The following is a 19,364-nucleotide window of genomic DNA, read 5'->3' on the forward strand; positions in this document are numbered from 1 at the left end:
TATTGTAAAACTATTTTATTCATTAACGACAAATTTAGTAATTTTGGGAATTAAGTCCGTGGAGTAGTTAAATTAAAATTACTGAATTTGATCATTATCGGCATGGACATTAAGTCCAAGAAATCAGCTATTGGGTCAAAATTGTCACCGTAAAAATTTAGTCAGAATTAATTAATTAAACTTATGTTAATAATTTTGAACGTGATCGTAGAAGTTATATTGTGATTTATTTAATTATCAAAAGTTAATCGAAGGTATTAAGACCTATTGTCTAAGTAGTTATTGTTATATTCTTAAGACCATGACAATAGGTTACTGAGGAATTTTAATCCGTCTAATATTTTAAAATAATTACAATTAACAATTGGAAAATTGAGAACTGTAATAGTTAGTTAGAAATTGATTGTAAATTGAAAATTGTCGTTTTATTAATTTACTAATGATTGAATAATTTGATTTGGAATGTTTAATTGAAATTAGTTACAGTCAATTTTTATTAAAGTAAAATTTATAAAGTAAAAATTAATTAAAGTTAGTTAGTAGTGTGAGTGTGAGACAAGTGTGGGTTATGTGTGAGTTGCAGAGTATCTAGGTCTATGTTTCGTCGCTGGGCTGTTACTGCTGTAGCTGGAGCGGGTTATGAGAGTGTGCTGCAGAACATCTAGGTCTATGTTTCGTCGCTGGGCTGTTGTTCTGTAGTAAAGTGTGTATAAGCTGCAGGAGTATCTAGGTCTATGTTTCGTCGCTGGGGTGTTACTCTTGTGAGCCGAGTCAACGAGCCCGGTATATGATTCGTCTCTGTGCGGGTGATTGTAGGTTTAGAAATCGGGTAGACGCCGAAAGAGGCCCGTCACGTGTAGACGCCGAAAGGGGCACGTGTTAGAAATCGACGAGTAGACGCCGAAAGGGGCTCGTCGAGAATAAGATATTGTTAAGTGTGGTTAGTGTGTGAGTGAATGAATTTTGTTAACTAATTTTAAGTCAAACACTGTTAAGTTTTTTTTATTGTTAATAAATGTTGATTAACCTTGTTAATTAATTATTTATTATTCAACAGCACCTTCCTCCACTCTCTCTACCCTAAGATTAAGTTTTCTCAGCTCTGGACCGGTTCCAGGAACCGTGATTAAAAATCTTGGTGGCGCCCTAATAATTATATTGTTGTTAGTTTTGTTTATTTATTTATAAAATTGATTAGGGGCCAACCTGAGCAGGTAAAACTGTTACAAATTCATTTATATAAATGTTTCCTTCAAAGTTATCATCTATAATCCTGGGAAAGACTTTTTTGACTGGAAAAGATCTCAATTTCCGTTTAGATTCAATAATAAAGTCCCTTATTTGAGATGATTTCATGGAGACTAGGAAGGAGTGAGAACGACGTGCGGATCGATCATCAGTGGGGCTACTCGACGTAGATTTGTTCTCAAATTTACGGATGTTCAGCACATCTCCAGTAAGATGATTTAAGTTTAGATTTGAGAGAACAGCGGTCGTTATATCACTAGGAGATAATTTATCAGCAACCTGATTTGGAATACCAGAGAAAATTAATTCAGACGAACTCTGTGGAGTTTGAAGCACCGATTGACTAGGAGTTTCACTGCTTGCTGGATTTGAACTTTTAAGTGTAGACAACTGACCATGTACTGACACTTTATCAGCAGCCATATCAGCCTTTATCTTCTCAAAATCAACAATAAGCTGAGAAATAGCCTCAGCATTTACTTTCCCATTTTATGTGACTTCTGTCAATTTCTCAGTTGTGGCAGACTGTTCATCTTTCAACATTGTAATCTGAGTTTTAACATCATCAAGTCGTTTAGCAGTAGATAGTTCAGAATCTAATAACTTTTCCATAAGAGCCGTCATTTTCTCATAAAGTGTTTTTTTCTGCCCATCCATCCGGTAGTTTCGCCATTGTTGATGGTGCAATAGGTGAAAGAAAAACTGATTCAGCACTCTGATATAACGGTGAAAACGGAGAGGTTGGAGACACTAGTTGTGTTTATGAAGATACAGCAGACGTTGAAGCAGATGGTGAAGACGCTGCCGATTTCAAATTTGGAGCAGATGAAACCCTGGATCTCGTTTGCTTCAATAAAACTGTCCTATTCACTACTTTTCTAGTTTTGTCTAAGGTCTCGAGTAGATAGGCTAACTGTTTTCTGCAGCAATTTATCAATGGCTTGTTTTTAATGAACTCTTTTGCACAAATAGGATGAAAATGCTGATTACAGATGCGACAAGTTACTGGCGACTTAACGGGTTTGTTACACCTTACACAGATGTCTGACACTAAGAACATACCATAAGATTAGAAAATTATAAATCACTAGAATTTAGTTTTTGTTGTACGTAGAAATGTCAAATAGCGATGTTAACTTATCGTCTGGGTTTATATCAGTTTAATCTTTGCGATGTTAATTTACCATCAGAGTAAATATCAGTTTATTGCTAGGATAATAACTGATGTCACTGATATCAGAACAATGATGTCAACTTGGCTAACAAGATATTTACACGGTACACTAAAACCTAACCTCTTTAATGTTGGCCAATTCTTAACTAAACCTTATGCAATCCACAAGACTCACAATTGAAAAATTTATATCTCAGCTTGTTGATCGCAATTTGGTGCTTGCGGTGATTCTGAAACAAAAAAGCCCAAAGGCAAAAATACAGTAGAAAAATGTTTCACAGATGGAGCAAAAAAAGATGCGTGTTTATATACTTACTCACACGATAGAAGTGAAACTTCAGTAAATCGACAAAAGAATGAGATGAATGTATATAACATGGGTAGGATAATTACAAAGTTTAATTGTTTAAAAATAAAAGTATTTTGATTAATTTAAAAGATATTTTATATTTTATTTAATATATGTTACATAATCTATTGCTCAAGTTCCATATTTTCAGTCTCAACAAATGATCCAAGAGGCTTATGATAACTAAAATACAATACAAATGTTTTAGTTTCAATTTGGTTGATACATCTTTGAAATATTGCATCTATTACCGTTTTTGATCTCGTAGTTAATTGAGTGCGATTGTTACACATTTTTAGATTAAATGTTGTATCGAGAAACTCAATCAAAGGAAGTGTTGTATCTGATGCAAAATTTATGTTAAAATCCCTACTTGAAATGATCGGAATTTTATCATAATTCTTTTTGAGAATTCGCGATACCTCTGGGGCATATTTGATCAAATTTTCATGTATAAATGCTCAAATACAAGCACGTATTAAACAGTGTGCAATGTACACACACACACCGACATCTGCTCTCTCGCTCTGGCTCACAAATTACAGGCGACTATGTTTAGAAGACGGGAGTGGAGACGCTACGAAGTATGGCACAAAGAGAAGAAACCGATAATATAAAATAGTATGTATAATTCTGTCTCATTCTTTCCTGGCTTCATCCTAGACATTTTTAGACTTGTGTCTCTTACCTGTCGTTTTTTTTGTTGCATCCGGTTGGAAATCACAACGATTCTAAAGAAGTTTCACTTAAAAAAAAAGTTTTTTCAAATTTTGCTTATTTTCTTAAACTTTACACTAAAACGATTTCGTTTGGCTTTTATAACCTCAAAAGTTAAAAAATTAAACTAAAAAAAACATAAACTGTATTAATAAAAGTAAAATTATTTTATTTAAGTATAGTGTTTTATAATTTATATAATCTCAATATTCTAATTATTTGCGTTGATTCAGCGATTGTTTGCTTGGTTTCTTGATCACACAGTGTTGCTGGGACTTTTGTGATGAAGAAGAGGACTTTACCTCCATAACAGAATTCAATAACGGTGTGATTCGATGAATTTTTTGTGTTGGTGGTATCGGTTTAGCACTTTTGAAACGTTCTTCCAATTGTTTTTTCATTGAATTATACTCTTCAATTATTGAGAACTTCATATTTATATTTGGTAAGTTAATTAAGCACCACTCAAATAATTGTATCAGTGTTAATATCTGTAGATGAAGTGGCAACTGTTGACTAGCACGTGCGGCCATTCGTTTTAAGATTCCACCTATCCCATCACATGGCCCTTTGCCGTTTGCCGTAGCGAAGAAATTCCACTAGACTGTTATTGAAAATCTTCCTTATAATAAGATAAATCAACAAAATGTTTAAAATTCTTATATTGCTGAGGCGCGCCGTCTGAGAAAAAAAAGATTTTACAAACGTCAGAAGATAGAGATTTAATGAAATCAATGATGATCCCAGAGTAAAGATGAACAGAAATCGCATCATGATTTAAACAATCAGATATAATCGCCATACTCTGATGCCTAAGTTCATTATCTTTTTTATAATAAATAACTACAGTATAAACCGTCGCTTGATCGTTATTCGAGTGAAATCCTGGTGCAGCATCTTGAACAACGAACGAATAATTCTCAGCAAAGTCAACGATAACTATGAATTCATTTTCGTTTAAAGATTCTTTTACTTGTCTTAAGTATGCTGCTTGCTCTTTTGCAATAAAATTGTGTGGCAAAAGAGCCTTCAATTTTTCACTGAAATCATCAACAAAATCATTTGTATTCTTTATTGTCGTTTCAAGGGTTACTCGTGGAGTAGACACCCATTGTTTGTATTGAATTTCATCAATTTCATTGTTTTCCATCTTAGTAAATAAATGTTTCTTCAAGTTTTCAACGCCTGGACAATAAGAACAATTAAAAAAAAACACTCAGGTGATGGTGCTTGACATACAACATCACTCAAACAATCATTGTAGGTTTTTAAAAATAAATCAGTCCCTTCAGTTAATCGTGAACAGTTGGCACCTGTTGACGGTATGAATAAAAATTTATCAAGATGATTAAATTAATTACAAATGTTGAGAATGGTAATTTTTGTAAATAAAATAATTCATATGAATGCTATCAATTTTAATTCTTCATGTTTCAACTTACCTAAGATCATTAATTTAATGTTTTGATGGATAGAGCAAACACAAACTGTATGAGTGCCACAACCACCAGCTAAAATACAATGCTTCAGATGTAGAGATGCAAACGACGAAAATCCAATTTTGACATCTGAATATCTTGAGTTGAAAATTTTATGCAACTCTTTTAAATTACAGAGTACTAAACGTTTCTGAAATTGAACTTTAGTACCACCATCGTGACGAACTGAAATGAAATCTTTTTTTCCTGGCATCATACTACTCATTTCATCGTCGTTATAAAAATTTGTAACATGTGACACTAGTTCATCCGAAAGCTCACGGCCTGAAAATTTTATTACATCACAGAATTTATGAACATTTTCATCATGTGAAGAAGTTTAGTAATTCATTTATTTGCAGTTTAATATCTTACCAGTTTTTTTTTTCAGGTACTGATAATATTCCATCAGCGACAACAAGGTTTTTGGCTATTCGTACTATATGCTCACTTGCACCCATCACTTCCAAAACCTTAGAAACGCTCCAACTCAATGGTAGAAGGGTCAAAATTTGGACACGTGTGGATCTACTCGAATTATCATCTTTAAATTTATCACTCAAGCCGTTAATAATTTCAGTAGCATCGGCATTGCTAAATTCATCATTTTTTTGATTTTTTACACCTAAAGCCTTTCGCAGATTTCTAGCCACACGAGTAACCTTCTGTTTTAAATAAGTATCAGAAGTTCTTCCTTGTGCAGAAACTGGAAATTGATTTAATAATGTCAATGCTTCATTTATAGTAGGAAGAGTGATACCAAGACTCAATTCAGACATTGATGAACTAATTTGATGAATAATTAATTCTCCGCCACTTGATGATGGTTCTAGAAAATCAGAGGACGTATATACTGAAACAAATGAAATATTTAAGATGTATACCTAACAGAACAGTATCTGGGGATTAGTCGAGATGAACTAATTCGTAGTTCAAATTTTCTTCACTTTCAATGCTCTTATTAAAATCATTATCAGTTTCATCAGATAAAGCTCCAGTGTATTGACAAAGTAATTTTTTGTGACATGCACTACATATACGATCACTGATAGATAAACGGATATGAAGAGCCAAGTTTACAGGCAGATTACGTAAAGACGATTTTTTAATGTGTTTATCAAGATTCGAAGGGTTAGAACAACGATCAGCAAATTTCGGCATGATAATTTTCTTTGATAAAAGAAATCAATTTCAACGAAGTGCAATAAAAACACTAATGTCATTCAAAAACATAACCTTAATAAGATTTAAAAAACAATGAAAAGTTACCTACATTATCAATGGTAAATTTTCTTCTACTATTGACAATACGAACAATTGGTAACAAATTCGTTAAATGAAAAAGTTTTTAGAGCAACTATTTCGCGGAAAAAGACAAAACTAAAAAAAAAATTAAAAAATAGAGAACACTTTACCTAAAAAAAATATTTGAAGTTAACAAAAATAATTTTACTCTTATTAATACAGTTTATGTTTTTTTTTGCTTCATTCTTTTTGACTTTTGAGGTTTTAAAATTCAACCAAAATCGTTTTAGTGCAAAGTTTGAGAAAATAAGCAAAATTTGAAAAACCTTTTTTTTCAATCGAAAAAAAAAAATTAGAAGAATAAGTGGGCACAAAATGGGAATAGTGGGGTTAAATACGGTTTTAGTTGAAGTTTTTTTTGAGACAAAAAAATTAAAAATCCAATGTGTCGAACTTCGAAACAATAATGGTTTTCTTGAAAAAACGAAAACATTTTATTGTTCTTTACTACTGAAAATTTTTTTGAATTTTTTTTCTAGAAACTACATTTCAAACAAGAATAAACAAAAGAAAAGTGCCAGAAGGTCAATTTGTGTCAAAGTTATAGCTATTTGAAAAAAAAAGAGCGTTTTTTTTAAATTCGTAACTTTTTTTGGGTTGGGTTAAAAAATCTGAAAAAATTTAGAAAAATGTTATTGGTAGGGTAGAAAATAATACCACATTTTTAGCCAAATCGAAAGGGGTCGAAAAAAAAAACTCGGTGATTTGGCATGGAATGCCCCATATATTTACTAATAATACAAATATTATATTTTAAGAAATTTTTTTCTTCGAGTACGTTGATTTTGTACACAATGGATACTGTGTGCGATGATTCTGTACGGTTTGGAAAATATTCTGCCTTTTATCTACATTATGAGTTAAAACTTCATTAAATTTCTGAGTAAGAGCAACTCCTCTTTCAACAATATCGTTCACCACTTTCAACTTTTTAAATGTTTCAAGACATTTTTGGTAATCAGGATCTGATTCCCATGTGTGTATTTCAGTATTTACAAATTCATAAGGAAGGTCAAACTGATTGAAAATGAACGATGAATTTGAAGTCACAAAATCATTGATGTTTTTATCAGCAAGTGAGGAAATTATATTATATAGCACTGAATACTGCTTATGTGATTTTGTAAAAGCTACGTTACTATTTATTTTTTCAACAATTTTTATCTTTTTTTCGGTAATACCGTATCATTAAAGAGGGCCAAACAAGCTAGCTATTCGTACAAATACCATAAATGTCTGATTAGTTTTTCAAGTGCTGCATTGGCAATGTCTGGATGAATTTTTCGATACTCAAGGTGATCTTCCATTAGTTGTCAGTCTGAATTTGGTGCTTTTATACCGTTTGGAGCACTGAACCATATTTTTACATAAAATAACACAATAAATAACACATATTTCACGGAGAATATTCTATACCGCTGCTGATACTTTGAATTGCTTACCATATAAATATATTTTTAAACACTTAAGAGATTCCGAGAGCCATCTTGCATGGTTACAAGTACCATGAGCTTCAAATGTTACATCTTGACTATTAGCACCACCCAAAAAGACACTATTTAGCAATAAAAATTCTTCATAGTCATCCATTAAATGATGGTTCTAAATGAAAAACAGAAAAAAAAATAAGAAAGTGAGAAAGATATAATAACTTTTAGCAGTTAATGTAACTCTTTGAGCAGTAATAGAGATGTATGAAAAATACTCTAATCAGTAAATAAATTTCTTAATTTCGCTAAAACAAATGAAATTTTCAAATGTTAAAACGAAAATAGTCCTAAAATGTCTAAATTGAAAGAGGTATAAAATTAAAAAGTCTTCATTTCGTATCTGTTCTCAATCCTCCACGCAAAACAGTATTAAAAACTAGTTCACAAGTGTTGAAGGTAAAGATTAAATTGTTTGCGTGTGAAATTGTTGATCAGAAATTGAAATTATTTATACCTTTATTTGATTCTCAATAAAATCAAGAATATTTTTTTTGTCGCTCAAGATTACAACAATTTTTACATTGTTTTTACCGATTTCGTAAACGGAAATATCAATATTATTCCAATTATCTCTAAACCGTTTAAAAATAGGTACATTTAGATCAGAGGTATGATGACGACAAGCAAGATACAATAGATTACGTCCAAGTTTTTTTTCTAGTAAAGTACAAGCACCGTTGTTATCACATTCGAAAAATTCCATGTTTTGATTAAAAAAATTAATAAAAAATAAAGACTCAAAAATTCATCTAAACAATTTAATAATTTACCAGTATTTGCCGCTGTTATTTCAGAACACATTGCTTTAATAGTGTCGCAAATATTTCATTCCATCAGAGTTTCAAAAATTGCTGAAGCTTTACTCATACCTGTGCCGTAAGGAAGAAACGAAGCATGTAGAATTTTTTCTCTATTTGTTCCTGAAATGAGAATCGGAAGCCGTTCTGCTCTTAAAACTTCTTGTCCTTGAGAAAGGGTTTTTCCATCCTAGAGAACTACACAAGACTCTGTAATTTCTTCTTTTTTCATTAAATCACCGATTTCGTCTCTCTTGGAAATACGAGCAGTACGAATAGATAGATAACGTACGTTATATTTGTCAATATCTAGCCCAAGACTCGTGAAAACAGCTGAAATAATATACATTGCATTTCTATTACTAGTTTGAATACGATCTAGGGCTGATACTAGTTCTAGAGTTAAATTGTACATTTTCTCGATCTTAGGAGAAACAGGAAGTTCCTCTTCAAAATCCGAATAAGTTCGTTTCAACCGACTGGAATGTGATGTAAAACTACAAAAACTTGATGAAACTGAGTGTTGAGATAGTTTTAAGCCTACAAAAAAATATTTCTGTTGTTGAATTAATAAATGTAATAAAATCAAACATTTGTGATTCCATATACAGCATGTGATTCATTCAAAGTATAATAGGGAGTAATTTTTTGACAGCACAGACATTTTCATTTTTGCAAAAATTTTAGACTCCAAAAAGTGGTCACGAGAACTTTAAATGTAAGTTAAAATAATAAAAATAGCCGCCAAAATGAGACGAAAAAAATTTTTCGATCGTAAAGCACACTCTGATGCTTCGCATCTTGAGTCGTGCAATTATTCTCCAAATGACATGAATTTTTAGGCTTCAAATTCATATACAAATTTAGTAAATATCTAATTCACAAAAATATTGAAATAATGATGAAGGAGTATAGGAAATTATTATCAGTTTGTAAGTTCTATTTTAAAAGTTAAGAAATATTATTAAATTCAGTTTTCAACATGAGGTTGAGAATAATTTTTATACAAAATAAATTTGAAAAACAAAAAAAAATCTACCCGAATCACACTAAAACGTTTTCAATCACTGGAAAATTATTAATGATAAAATTTAAAAACTTATAATCATACAAGAAATATTGTTGATTTAAAGGTAACCAATGTCGTTCTTGTCGTTCTTATTATCTTCATTGGTTATCTCCTGAGTCGAAATATCAAGCGTGATTCCAACTTTTCGAGTGTTTCAAGAGTAACTCCAACTTCTCGAGCGTTTCAAGCGTAACTCCAATTTCTCGAGCGTTTCACGGCTATCCCTGCAACTTCCCGCTACTTTCGTAATTAAACGCTCGATATTGCACTTATTATGTTTTTGAGCTCTTCGAGCTCAAAAGTTTGATAGGAGTATAATAAATCACTATTTTTGGAATTTTCAAATCACAATAACTTTTGAATGGATAAACCGATTTTCATGCGGTTGGCGGTATTCGACGCAGTTTCATCATCTTCATAAGTTATTTTCAGGTTTTAATTGATCGAACCAAAAATTTCAGAGTAACCCCGAAAAAATACTTTTTTCGGTTTTCTTTCGTTCACGATAACTCACGAACAAATCAACCGATTTTGACCGGACTGGCGGTGATCGACGCAGTTTTTTGGTGTTAAGAGCTGATTAGTTTTTGGAATTGATCGGTAAAGCCGTTTTAAAGTTATTCCGAAAAAACCACTTTTCAAAAAAATTTTTTTTTTAGTTTTTTTACAATTTCTCAAAATCGACAGTTTTGAATCGGTTCAAATTTTCAGGAAATCTAAGTTTGCCCAAGCCCTTTCGAATGGCATCAATCGCGATGAAATCGGTCAAGCCGTTCAAAAGTTATAAAAGGGTGACATACACACACACACACACACACACACACGCGCGCGCGCGCGCGCACACACACACTCTAAACGTCGAAATCTGATGAAAACTCGATTTTGGCAAAACGGGGTGAAAACAATAACTTCCCGACTTTCTTAGCGGGAAGTTAAAAATTATTCCTGTAGGATTATTTTTTCGATGAATCTTCTTGTCACATACAAGGATTGAGAAACACAGACACACCGACGTCCAGAAAAAATTACTTTTAATGTTGTTATTTATTATTTAATATATTAAAAAGAATAATTGTTATTGAAATACATTTTATACGCCTGGCATATTATTTGACTTAATATCAGTACACTCATATTATTCCACAAGTGCGATATAATTAAAAAAAAATCAATATCGTTTTCAAAAAAACTGTTTTTTTTTTTGGCATGTCGAAAATAGAGTATTACCTCAACGCTTTATTTATGAGGCGTGCATTTTACCCCGATCATGAAAAGAAGTTGGAGGAGAATTATTAACTTGATAAAAAGGAATCCTTATTTCTGTCGCTATTAAATTTTTGGAGTTTCGAAATCATTGTGGATTTTTACTGTGTTGAAAATCATACGTTGAATTTATGTTTTTACTGTTTAAAAAATAAAATGAATTTTTTTAATGGTTTAAAAACATTATTTTTACATTTGCAATGTCCGAGAAATTGGAGTTACGTTTGTGACACTCCAGACGTTGGAGTTAGGTTTGAAACGCTCGAGACGTTGGAATCACACTTGATACGCTCGAAACGCTGGAGTTCCGCTTGAAACGCTCGAGAAATTGGAGTTCCGCTTGAAACGCTCGAAAAGTTGGAATCACGCTTGATATTTTGACTCGGGAGCTCTTATTCTATATCAGATTGATCGTGATGAATTGTTTCTGTTGGAGAAGAAGTAACAGGCGAGGGAATATTCACTTTTCCATTTTGATATTCAACCAAAAATTATTCAAGTTCATTTGGTAAATTTTTCACTGCTATAGAGTTCGCTAAATTGAACAATTTATCAAGTTTTTTGGTGATTTTTTCAACATTTCTTCATCGTGCTTTCGATTTTTTCTCTCTATTACAATGATTTCTGATTAATAGATATTCAGAGTAAAAATTTTCCAATTTCTTAATACTATCATAAGATTTGCTTGAACAGCATTTGTATCACTTATAACACTAGAAGCACTGTTTCGAATATTAATTTTTAGAGACTGATGTTTGTAATGAAACAAACTTAACACTTCACGATCGGAAGATAGCTTATTAACATTTATTTGAGTTGTTTCAAACCCAATTAAATAATTGTAAGTATTTTAACCTCTTTTTTCACATATTTTGATACTGATTCGAGTCAACATAACCTCAAATTTAACTCAGAATATGTTTAGCAACGTTGTCGCTCAATATACTCCGAGCTTTGTTCCCACTCTCGCGGAATCAGTACACAAGAACAAAGAATGCACTGCAATTAAACGGGAAATGTCTAGTACTTGGTCAAGGTCAAGTGGAAGCACACAGTGCCGCGGTACTCAATTTACGTAAACAAAAACTAATATCATATTATCGAAGTGTAAAGATATGAACTTTATATATTCTTTGTGTTGTTCATATACATCTTAGTTTTTACATCTTAGTTCGATGCACATTAAATTAATAAAAAAAATTAAAATAATCAGAATTTATAAGAACATTAAAAAAAAAATAGAAAAGTCTTTTTCAGAGTTTTTTGTCTAAATTTTAGATTCAAAATTTTCAGTTATTTAACTGTTAATCATTTGCAAATCAATTGATGATTTATGGTACAATAGAACCTAAGAAATTAATAATTTTGACAATTTAGCTCAAACGGGTAAATCTGAAAAAACCCACACCTCGAGGCAATCGAGCAGCCTTCTGCGAGATAAACGAAACCAGCGCGATTAAGGTCCTTGACAAGACTCGTATAAAGATCGGCTGGGTTAACTGCCGTAAATGCCCAGTTGTAAAAATAACTCACTGCTCTAAATGTCTTGGTTTTCGACACCAAACACGTCAATGTGCGGGACCAGACAGAAGCAGTTGCTATTACAAATGTGGCGGAGAAATGTGACGAAGATGCCCCGGACGGTTTATGCCAACTTTCTGGCACCGGAGCCTACAAGGCATTTCGCACAGCACTTGAAAAAGCCACAAGAAGGCAGAAATGATACGCATAGTGCAAGGCAACTTAAATAGGTGAGCTTTGGCGCAAAACCTGCTGCGCCAGCGCCTTTGAAAATCAAATCGATATCATAGGAAAAACATGGTTCGCAGATAAGTCTGGCACAACAGTGATCTGTATAGCAAACTTGAAAAAGGTCACTGTCAGGAACAACGAAATCGGAGCAGGCTTCGTCTAGATTGAGACTCCCACGACCTACTTGATGAGTGTCTTTAACCCTACCTTTCACCCAACGAAAGGATTAGTGTGGTTCGCCAGAAGTTGGCAAGCATAGAAGACACCATTGGCAAGCTCGACGGCGATGTTATCATAGCTGGTGATTTCAACGCTAAATCGGCTGAATGGGGTGCTAACTTCTCTGACAAAGGGTGGGGGGGGGTAGGCATCGAATACACCTATCAATAAAGATATTAATATATAATCAATCATGTTACTACTTTCTTTTAAAAAAAGATCTTAATTTAATTGATTAAATTTAAAGTTATAAATATATTGTAAATTAACTGTGATTTTAAGAATTAAAAAAAAAAAAAAAAAAAAAAAAAAAAAAAACAGAAAAATTAAATAATAATCATAAAATGCATATAAAAAAAATTAAGAAAAAAATCTATTTGCGTATTTTTTCAAATTATTTTTTGTTCAATAATGAATTTATTTATTTGAAAATATCTATCACAATAAAAAATATTTTTCGTTTTTTTTCTTGTAATTTAAATATTTAACAAGTCTAATTTTATTAAAATAAATATTCATTTTCTGTAACTAATTTAATTTCCACCTAAAATCATTGACACATAACAAAACAGATACATTCATAACAATCACAAGTAAGGTTAGGCTTGTATACATAAGCAGTAGAATGAGCGCGACTACCGATTTTCGGACTTTCTGCCGCCTCGTGTCTTGTTGTCAGTGCATGAATACATTTTTTCGGCTCCCCGTCGTGGAGCGCATGCGTGACTCGACCACGGCATAAATGTGAGGCTTTCTGCCGTAAAATCGTAGCGGGAACCCCGTACTTTCGACCAGCGTAGTAAGAAAAAAATGTTTCAAACGTATTTGACAAAATAGTTATCTAACAACATTTTTTTATTAAATTTTATTAAATTAGAAACAATCATTTATAATTCTTAAACCATTGTTAACAAATATTTTTATTAACAAAATATGAAACTAGATAAAATGATTAATAAAAAAGAAAATAATTATGGATGATTTGTTTTAACAAATAATCTCTGATTTGAGTAATTGTAGCTTCAAAATTTTTTAATTAAAATGATTAATTTAATGAACTGAGCTAATTTTATTCCTGGAAACAATGTCTATCATCATCTAAACAATCGCACGGTTTGTCATCATTTGGTTCTACAAGATAATTATTCGGACTACAATTTAAAACGTCAACATACCAACTTAAATTAGGATCCTTGGACCAATTTTGGCCGTACAATTTAGTGAGCAAATTTTTAACGTCGTCTTTTTTAGCCTCACTTACTAAATGCCCTAATTTTAATTGTGACAGAGTAATTCTCTGAAAACTTTGTTTTTTCTTAATGATATTTTTAAAAACTTCAGATTCAGATCCATATTTACAGTATTCATGAAGTTTAATACGGCACTCCTGTTTATTCTTTACACTGACTTTTTTGAAATAAATTTTTTCAACATCTTGGATACCTTTAATTATTGAAAAATGTGTTCCTAAACTTTTAATATTACATAAATGCCATCCTTCACCTAACATTTTTACACTGCCATGAAATGAATAATGACTCTGATAGTCTACTTTTGTTACGATAGTTGGGTGATTCCTTAAATGTTTTTTAACACGTCCAAATACTCAATCTACCGGTAAGAAACTATGACCTCGTACCGGAAACGTTAACTGTATTTCTCGTCAATGAGTAGGTGAAATTTTAGATAGCCAAAACATTAAAGTATGAACTATGTGTGAATTCTTGTTCTGATCACTACATAACCTTATGACTTCAATATGTGTTGGAATTTGAATAAAATCAAGATGTGAGATTACAGCAGAACCAACTTCAATTGATCTTCGCTCTGCTTGATCTTCAGTCCAACAATAAAAATTAGGATTAACAGACTTCAAGTCAACGATACACAAGTTATAAAAACTTATTTAAATCAAATAAAAAGAGTCCTGAATCGGAGTCTTGGGCAGTGGCTGAACTTGTTGAAGATCAAAACAATAACTTAAGCTATTACAATCTTCTTGTAGCTGCGAGTAGCTTCGGGTAGCTGCGGCGCGTATGAAGTAACGGCGTGTATCTTAGGGTTTGATGCCTGCAGGGTTACTTCTCTTTCTTCGTTGGTCATTTTTATAATCTTCACTCAAAACTGCACTAAAATAACGATTAAAAAAATTTAGCGATACGCGAGAGAGGAAAAAAAAGAAAAAATTTTTTTTATATTTTTTTTTAAATGGTTTAATTAACTACACTGAATTTAACTAAACAGAATTACCGCACTAAAATTACTGTATTTTTTACGGGGTCACGACTGTAGGATTTTAAATGGGTACAGTGATAAGTTTTGTTAATAAGTAAACGTGAGGTTAATCAACTTTATGTATTGAAATGATTCACGACAGAAATATATATCACCCGGAGCTACGTGCACTCAGGACAGGGAGTTAGGTCGGAATAATGGTGTCCACTCCTACTCTTTGGGTATCGGAGTTGAAGTTTAAAGGGTAGTAGTGGGGTAGAAGACCCCGAAGATTTACGAAGAGACATGAAGAAAATCTTCGGGAAATAGAAAAGCGTGAGAAAAATTGTAAAGGGGCAATAAGCCTTCGTGACGTCAGCGGGCCCGATGACCTCGGGTCCTCTATCGCTTGGGTTTATTGCACATAGAAAAAAGAGTAATAAACAGGAAATGTTTCGGGAAAGTAGTTGGAAAAAAACTCATGGGAAAAACCCATAAGCTGAAGAGAAAAGGCTCCGGATCTTAAGTACAAATATTTACAACTTAATCCTATTACAACTGTAAATTTTAAACTAAATGATTCTATTGAATTTACTACATTTTACAACTTTAAGTATTAACTGTAGCCTAAATGCCTAACAAAATAATTTTTATTTTTAACTGCATTTTAAAGTAATTTTTAAATAAGTTTTAATATTAGCGGTCACATGACCGCCACAAGTTCATAGAAAGCTTTCGCTCGCAGAGAGTGAATTCTCAGTGGCTTCATTAGATTTTTTTTTTCTGGTAAACCAGTTTCACTTTTGATTTTATTTTTCAAAAGTGTGTACGTATTACACGCATCTGATGCTGGAGACGAAAATCCTATATTAAATCGTTTTAAAAACACATCAAGAAACATGGATTCTTTAACTTTTAAACTCTCACCTTCAGTTGTGTTATCAAATATTTTCCATAGCTTTGCAATGTTCAGTTCACATGATAAATTAATTCTTTTTGATTTATTTCTGGTGTAATGACTTTCTGTTACTGGTGATTATAGGATAAACTTTGCAATATTTTGACATTTGCTAAAATTTTTAGATGATTTCCTATCTCCACCTCTATTCTCTTTTGGTGCTTTACCTTAAAAAATTGTTTTACTAATAGTTGTGATTCTTTTTGAACTGATAGGAGAAACTGTTTGAAACATTTTTTTTACAAACGCTAGCGAAACGTTTATTTTTTTTTTCTTAATAAATAAAAATGATTACTGAATAATCGAAGCTTCGATTTATTTGTTGTAGCTGAATAGTTCATCTGGGCTGGCTTGTTTGGACCCATAAGTCTAGTTAAGAACATTGTAACAGTTTTGATTTACTGTCCAATTGGCCCCTAATCAATTAATAAACAAACTAAAAATAAACAACAAACTAGAATAATTATTAGGGCGCCACTAGGTTTATTATCACGGTTTCTTGAACCGGTCCAGAGCAGAGAAAACTTATCTTAAACTAGAGAGAGTGGAGGAAGGTGCTGTTGAATAATAAAAATTTAATTAAAAAGATATCGATATTTATCAACAACAAAAATTAACAAATTATGCGCTTACTCACACACACCATAATCAATTACAATTATATCCTAACTAACGGCTAACCAGAACTATTTAATTACTCTGCACAAAGACTGCAGTGTGACAGAGATCGTCTAGTCTAACTAACGGCTAACCAGGACCAACTCAACACTATTAACACTCTCTATCACACATTACCCATACAAATCTTCACACACATAACCCACACTTGTAATGATTTTATTTTTATTAATTTAAAAAGTGATAATGGTTAATTTAATTTAAAATTACTTGATTGAAATATTCAATCATTAGTTGTAATTAACAATTTCAAATTAACAACCAAATTTCAAAATAACTTTGAACTAAACATTCTCAAATTTTATTTTCGACTGCTACTTTAAATTCTGGATTCAAAATTCTTAACTAATTTATTGCTATAGTCTTACTAATACAACAATAATTATTTAATTACAAGAGGTCTTTGTATCTTGAATTAATAGATTAAAATATGTAGACAGAGGTCTTAATAATCTGCCGACATAGTAATTGTTCCGATCGAGAATTTACAGAATGATTTTTGATAATTAATTGAATCATAATAATAATTTTGGTAATTAAATTCAAAATTATTCAAAAAATCGGCGACGAAAATTAATTAACTATAGCCAAAACTATTAGTGAAATTCTTCAATATGAAGTAACTGAATTCTTGGACTAATGCCTACACTGATAATTATTAATCTTCAGTAATCAATGTAATTTTAAATTGTCTAAATTTTACGAACTTAAGTTCGAATCCATTAATTAACAAGTGATAAAATATTTTGCAATATAAATGAATTCAATGAATAATTCCTAACATAATTTTCGACAAAAATCCCATTTTAAATTTCCATTCACAAAAATCGACACACTCAATTTTAGACGCTGGAACATTCGCTAGTTTGGTTATTTTGAACTTGGGTATATCGGATTTACTACAACGTCAAATTCTCCTGACGCTTGATCAAAAACCTCACGAGAAAACACTTGTCGATTATTTTCAAGCATAAAAATTAATCATTTGTTTTACCGAGTTAAATGATTTTAGAATTAATTCAATTTATTAAGCAATTTCAGATGTTAAATAAATTTAATGGATTAATTTCGGCTGATAAAAATTTCTTACTGAGAATATTACAAGAATTTATCTCTCAAGGTCGACTGAATTACTGTCAGATATAATCCCCCTTGAAAATCACTCAGTTCAAACTAACGAATAGTATTAAATCTTGATTAATTAAATAATTGTCGATTAAATGATCAAATTAATAAATTAAAGGGAGAAGTAACCGGAGTATTGGGTAAACCACGATCTAATTCTTTCCTTCAGAGTAATTATTGATACCTTCACGAATAAAACGATGATCTAACTCACTGCATGAGGATGAAGCCCTAGTTGTAGTTGGTTTCCCTTGTCTCGTCACTACTCCGGGGATCGGTCCTTCTTCATTTTCCGTGACACTCTGTCTGGCGGTCACACTACTTCTTCCGTTTGCACTGCAGGGCTCACCTATAATAATCGAGAAATACCCCCTCTCATTCTTTCTTTAGACCCGAAGATCAAGACGTGCCAGTGCTGCATCGAATAATTATGGATATCCGGCGACATCAATTTAGGATAATTTAACCCTCTTACAACATATCTTAGAAACTTTAGTCTTTTGACGATTGAAAAGTCTTCGATTCTGTAAAATCTCGTCGATTGTTAAACTCGAGCATTTAAATTTACTTTTCACAGGATGATGGCACGGTGATTCAAAATCATGTCCTATTAGAGTCTTGTCTGCGTATCTATTAGTAAAATAATAAATTAATTATTGATATTGGACAATTATTGAGATAAACTTTATCAAAAAATATTATTTTAAAACAATAAATACTTAGTATTTTCAGTAGATGCTGATTGCGGTCTAACCCGTTTTTTTTTCTTACTCCGCCATGAATTAACAATACTTTTACTTCATTCAATTTTTTTAAATATTTCTTCTAACTTTATATTTTGATACAACTTCTGTCAGCTTTAATTAAAATATTGCAATATAAATGACTTAAGTAATTTAAATAAACACAAAGTGACAAGTAAACAACACAATATAAATTTAAACTGAAGTGGATAATAATAGGTTATGCAGTTTGTAGACAGGAAAGCCAGACTTTATGAAAACTTATAGTATTAAAAAGAGACGTAAGCCCTGCACAGATGAGGCGCGCGAAAGCATAAATTCATATTTTGAAATTTTTATCTTAAAAAATTAATATTAACGGCAATAAAGTTATATTAATATTGGATTTAATAATAATAAATAATTCTCAATTAAAATTGTTAAAATAGTACAATTAGCGGCTATGCTATTTGACTCTACTGCACATGTGGCGCAGCCTCTCTCCTCCTACTGAAGTACTAAGGGTTCAGAACGTCTGCATCTTTTGAGTGCTCACTTAATCTCTTTTTGGGCGTCTTAACGGTTTATAAACCATAACTCCAAAAGGTTATGGGCCCAGCACGCTTCCACTGCGTGAATTAAGATAATTTGGCAAATTGAATTGTTTACGAAAATTAGTGTTTATTCTGAAAGGTATTGATTTTCAAAAGTGGTTAATTGGTGACAATGGAATCAAAACCAACAACGTCAACGACAGAAGAGCACATGCAGATTGATTTTAATTCTGCACGTAAGTAAAATCAATT

General features: G+C 31.8%; 1 protein-coding gene across 5 annotated transcripts in view; it reads left to right on the forward strand.

Moving 5' to 3' along the window:
• Window positions 1-19,364, forward strand: part of LOC141534887 (uncharacterized) — a 132,356-nt gene that overhangs the window by 53,709 nt on the left and 59,283 nt on the right. For 4 of the 5 annotated variants that reach the window (XM_074254501.1, XM_074254499.1, XM_074254503.1 and 1 more), the window contains one exon: window positions 19,008-19,348. The exons of the other annotated variant lie outside the window; for it this stretch is intronic. In XM_074254501.1, coding sequence (XP_074110602.1) covers window positions 19,285-19,348 — 64 coding nt within the window. In that variant the 5' untranslated portion in view covers window positions 19,008-19,284. The remainder of the gene's footprint in view (window positions 1-19,007; window positions 19,349-19,364) is intronic. 5 annotated transcript variants of the gene reach the window in all.

The sequence above is a fragment of the Cotesia typhae genome, unplaced genomic scaffold (genome assembly GCF_013202065.1).
Source record: "Cotesia typhae breed Kobodo isofemale line unplaced genomic scaffold, CoteBio_Ctyphae scaffold_13, whole genome shotgun sequence".
In the NCBI taxonomy this organism is placed as follows: domain Eukaryota; kingdom Metazoa; phylum Arthropoda; class Insecta; order Hymenoptera; family Braconidae; genus Cotesia; species Cotesia typhae.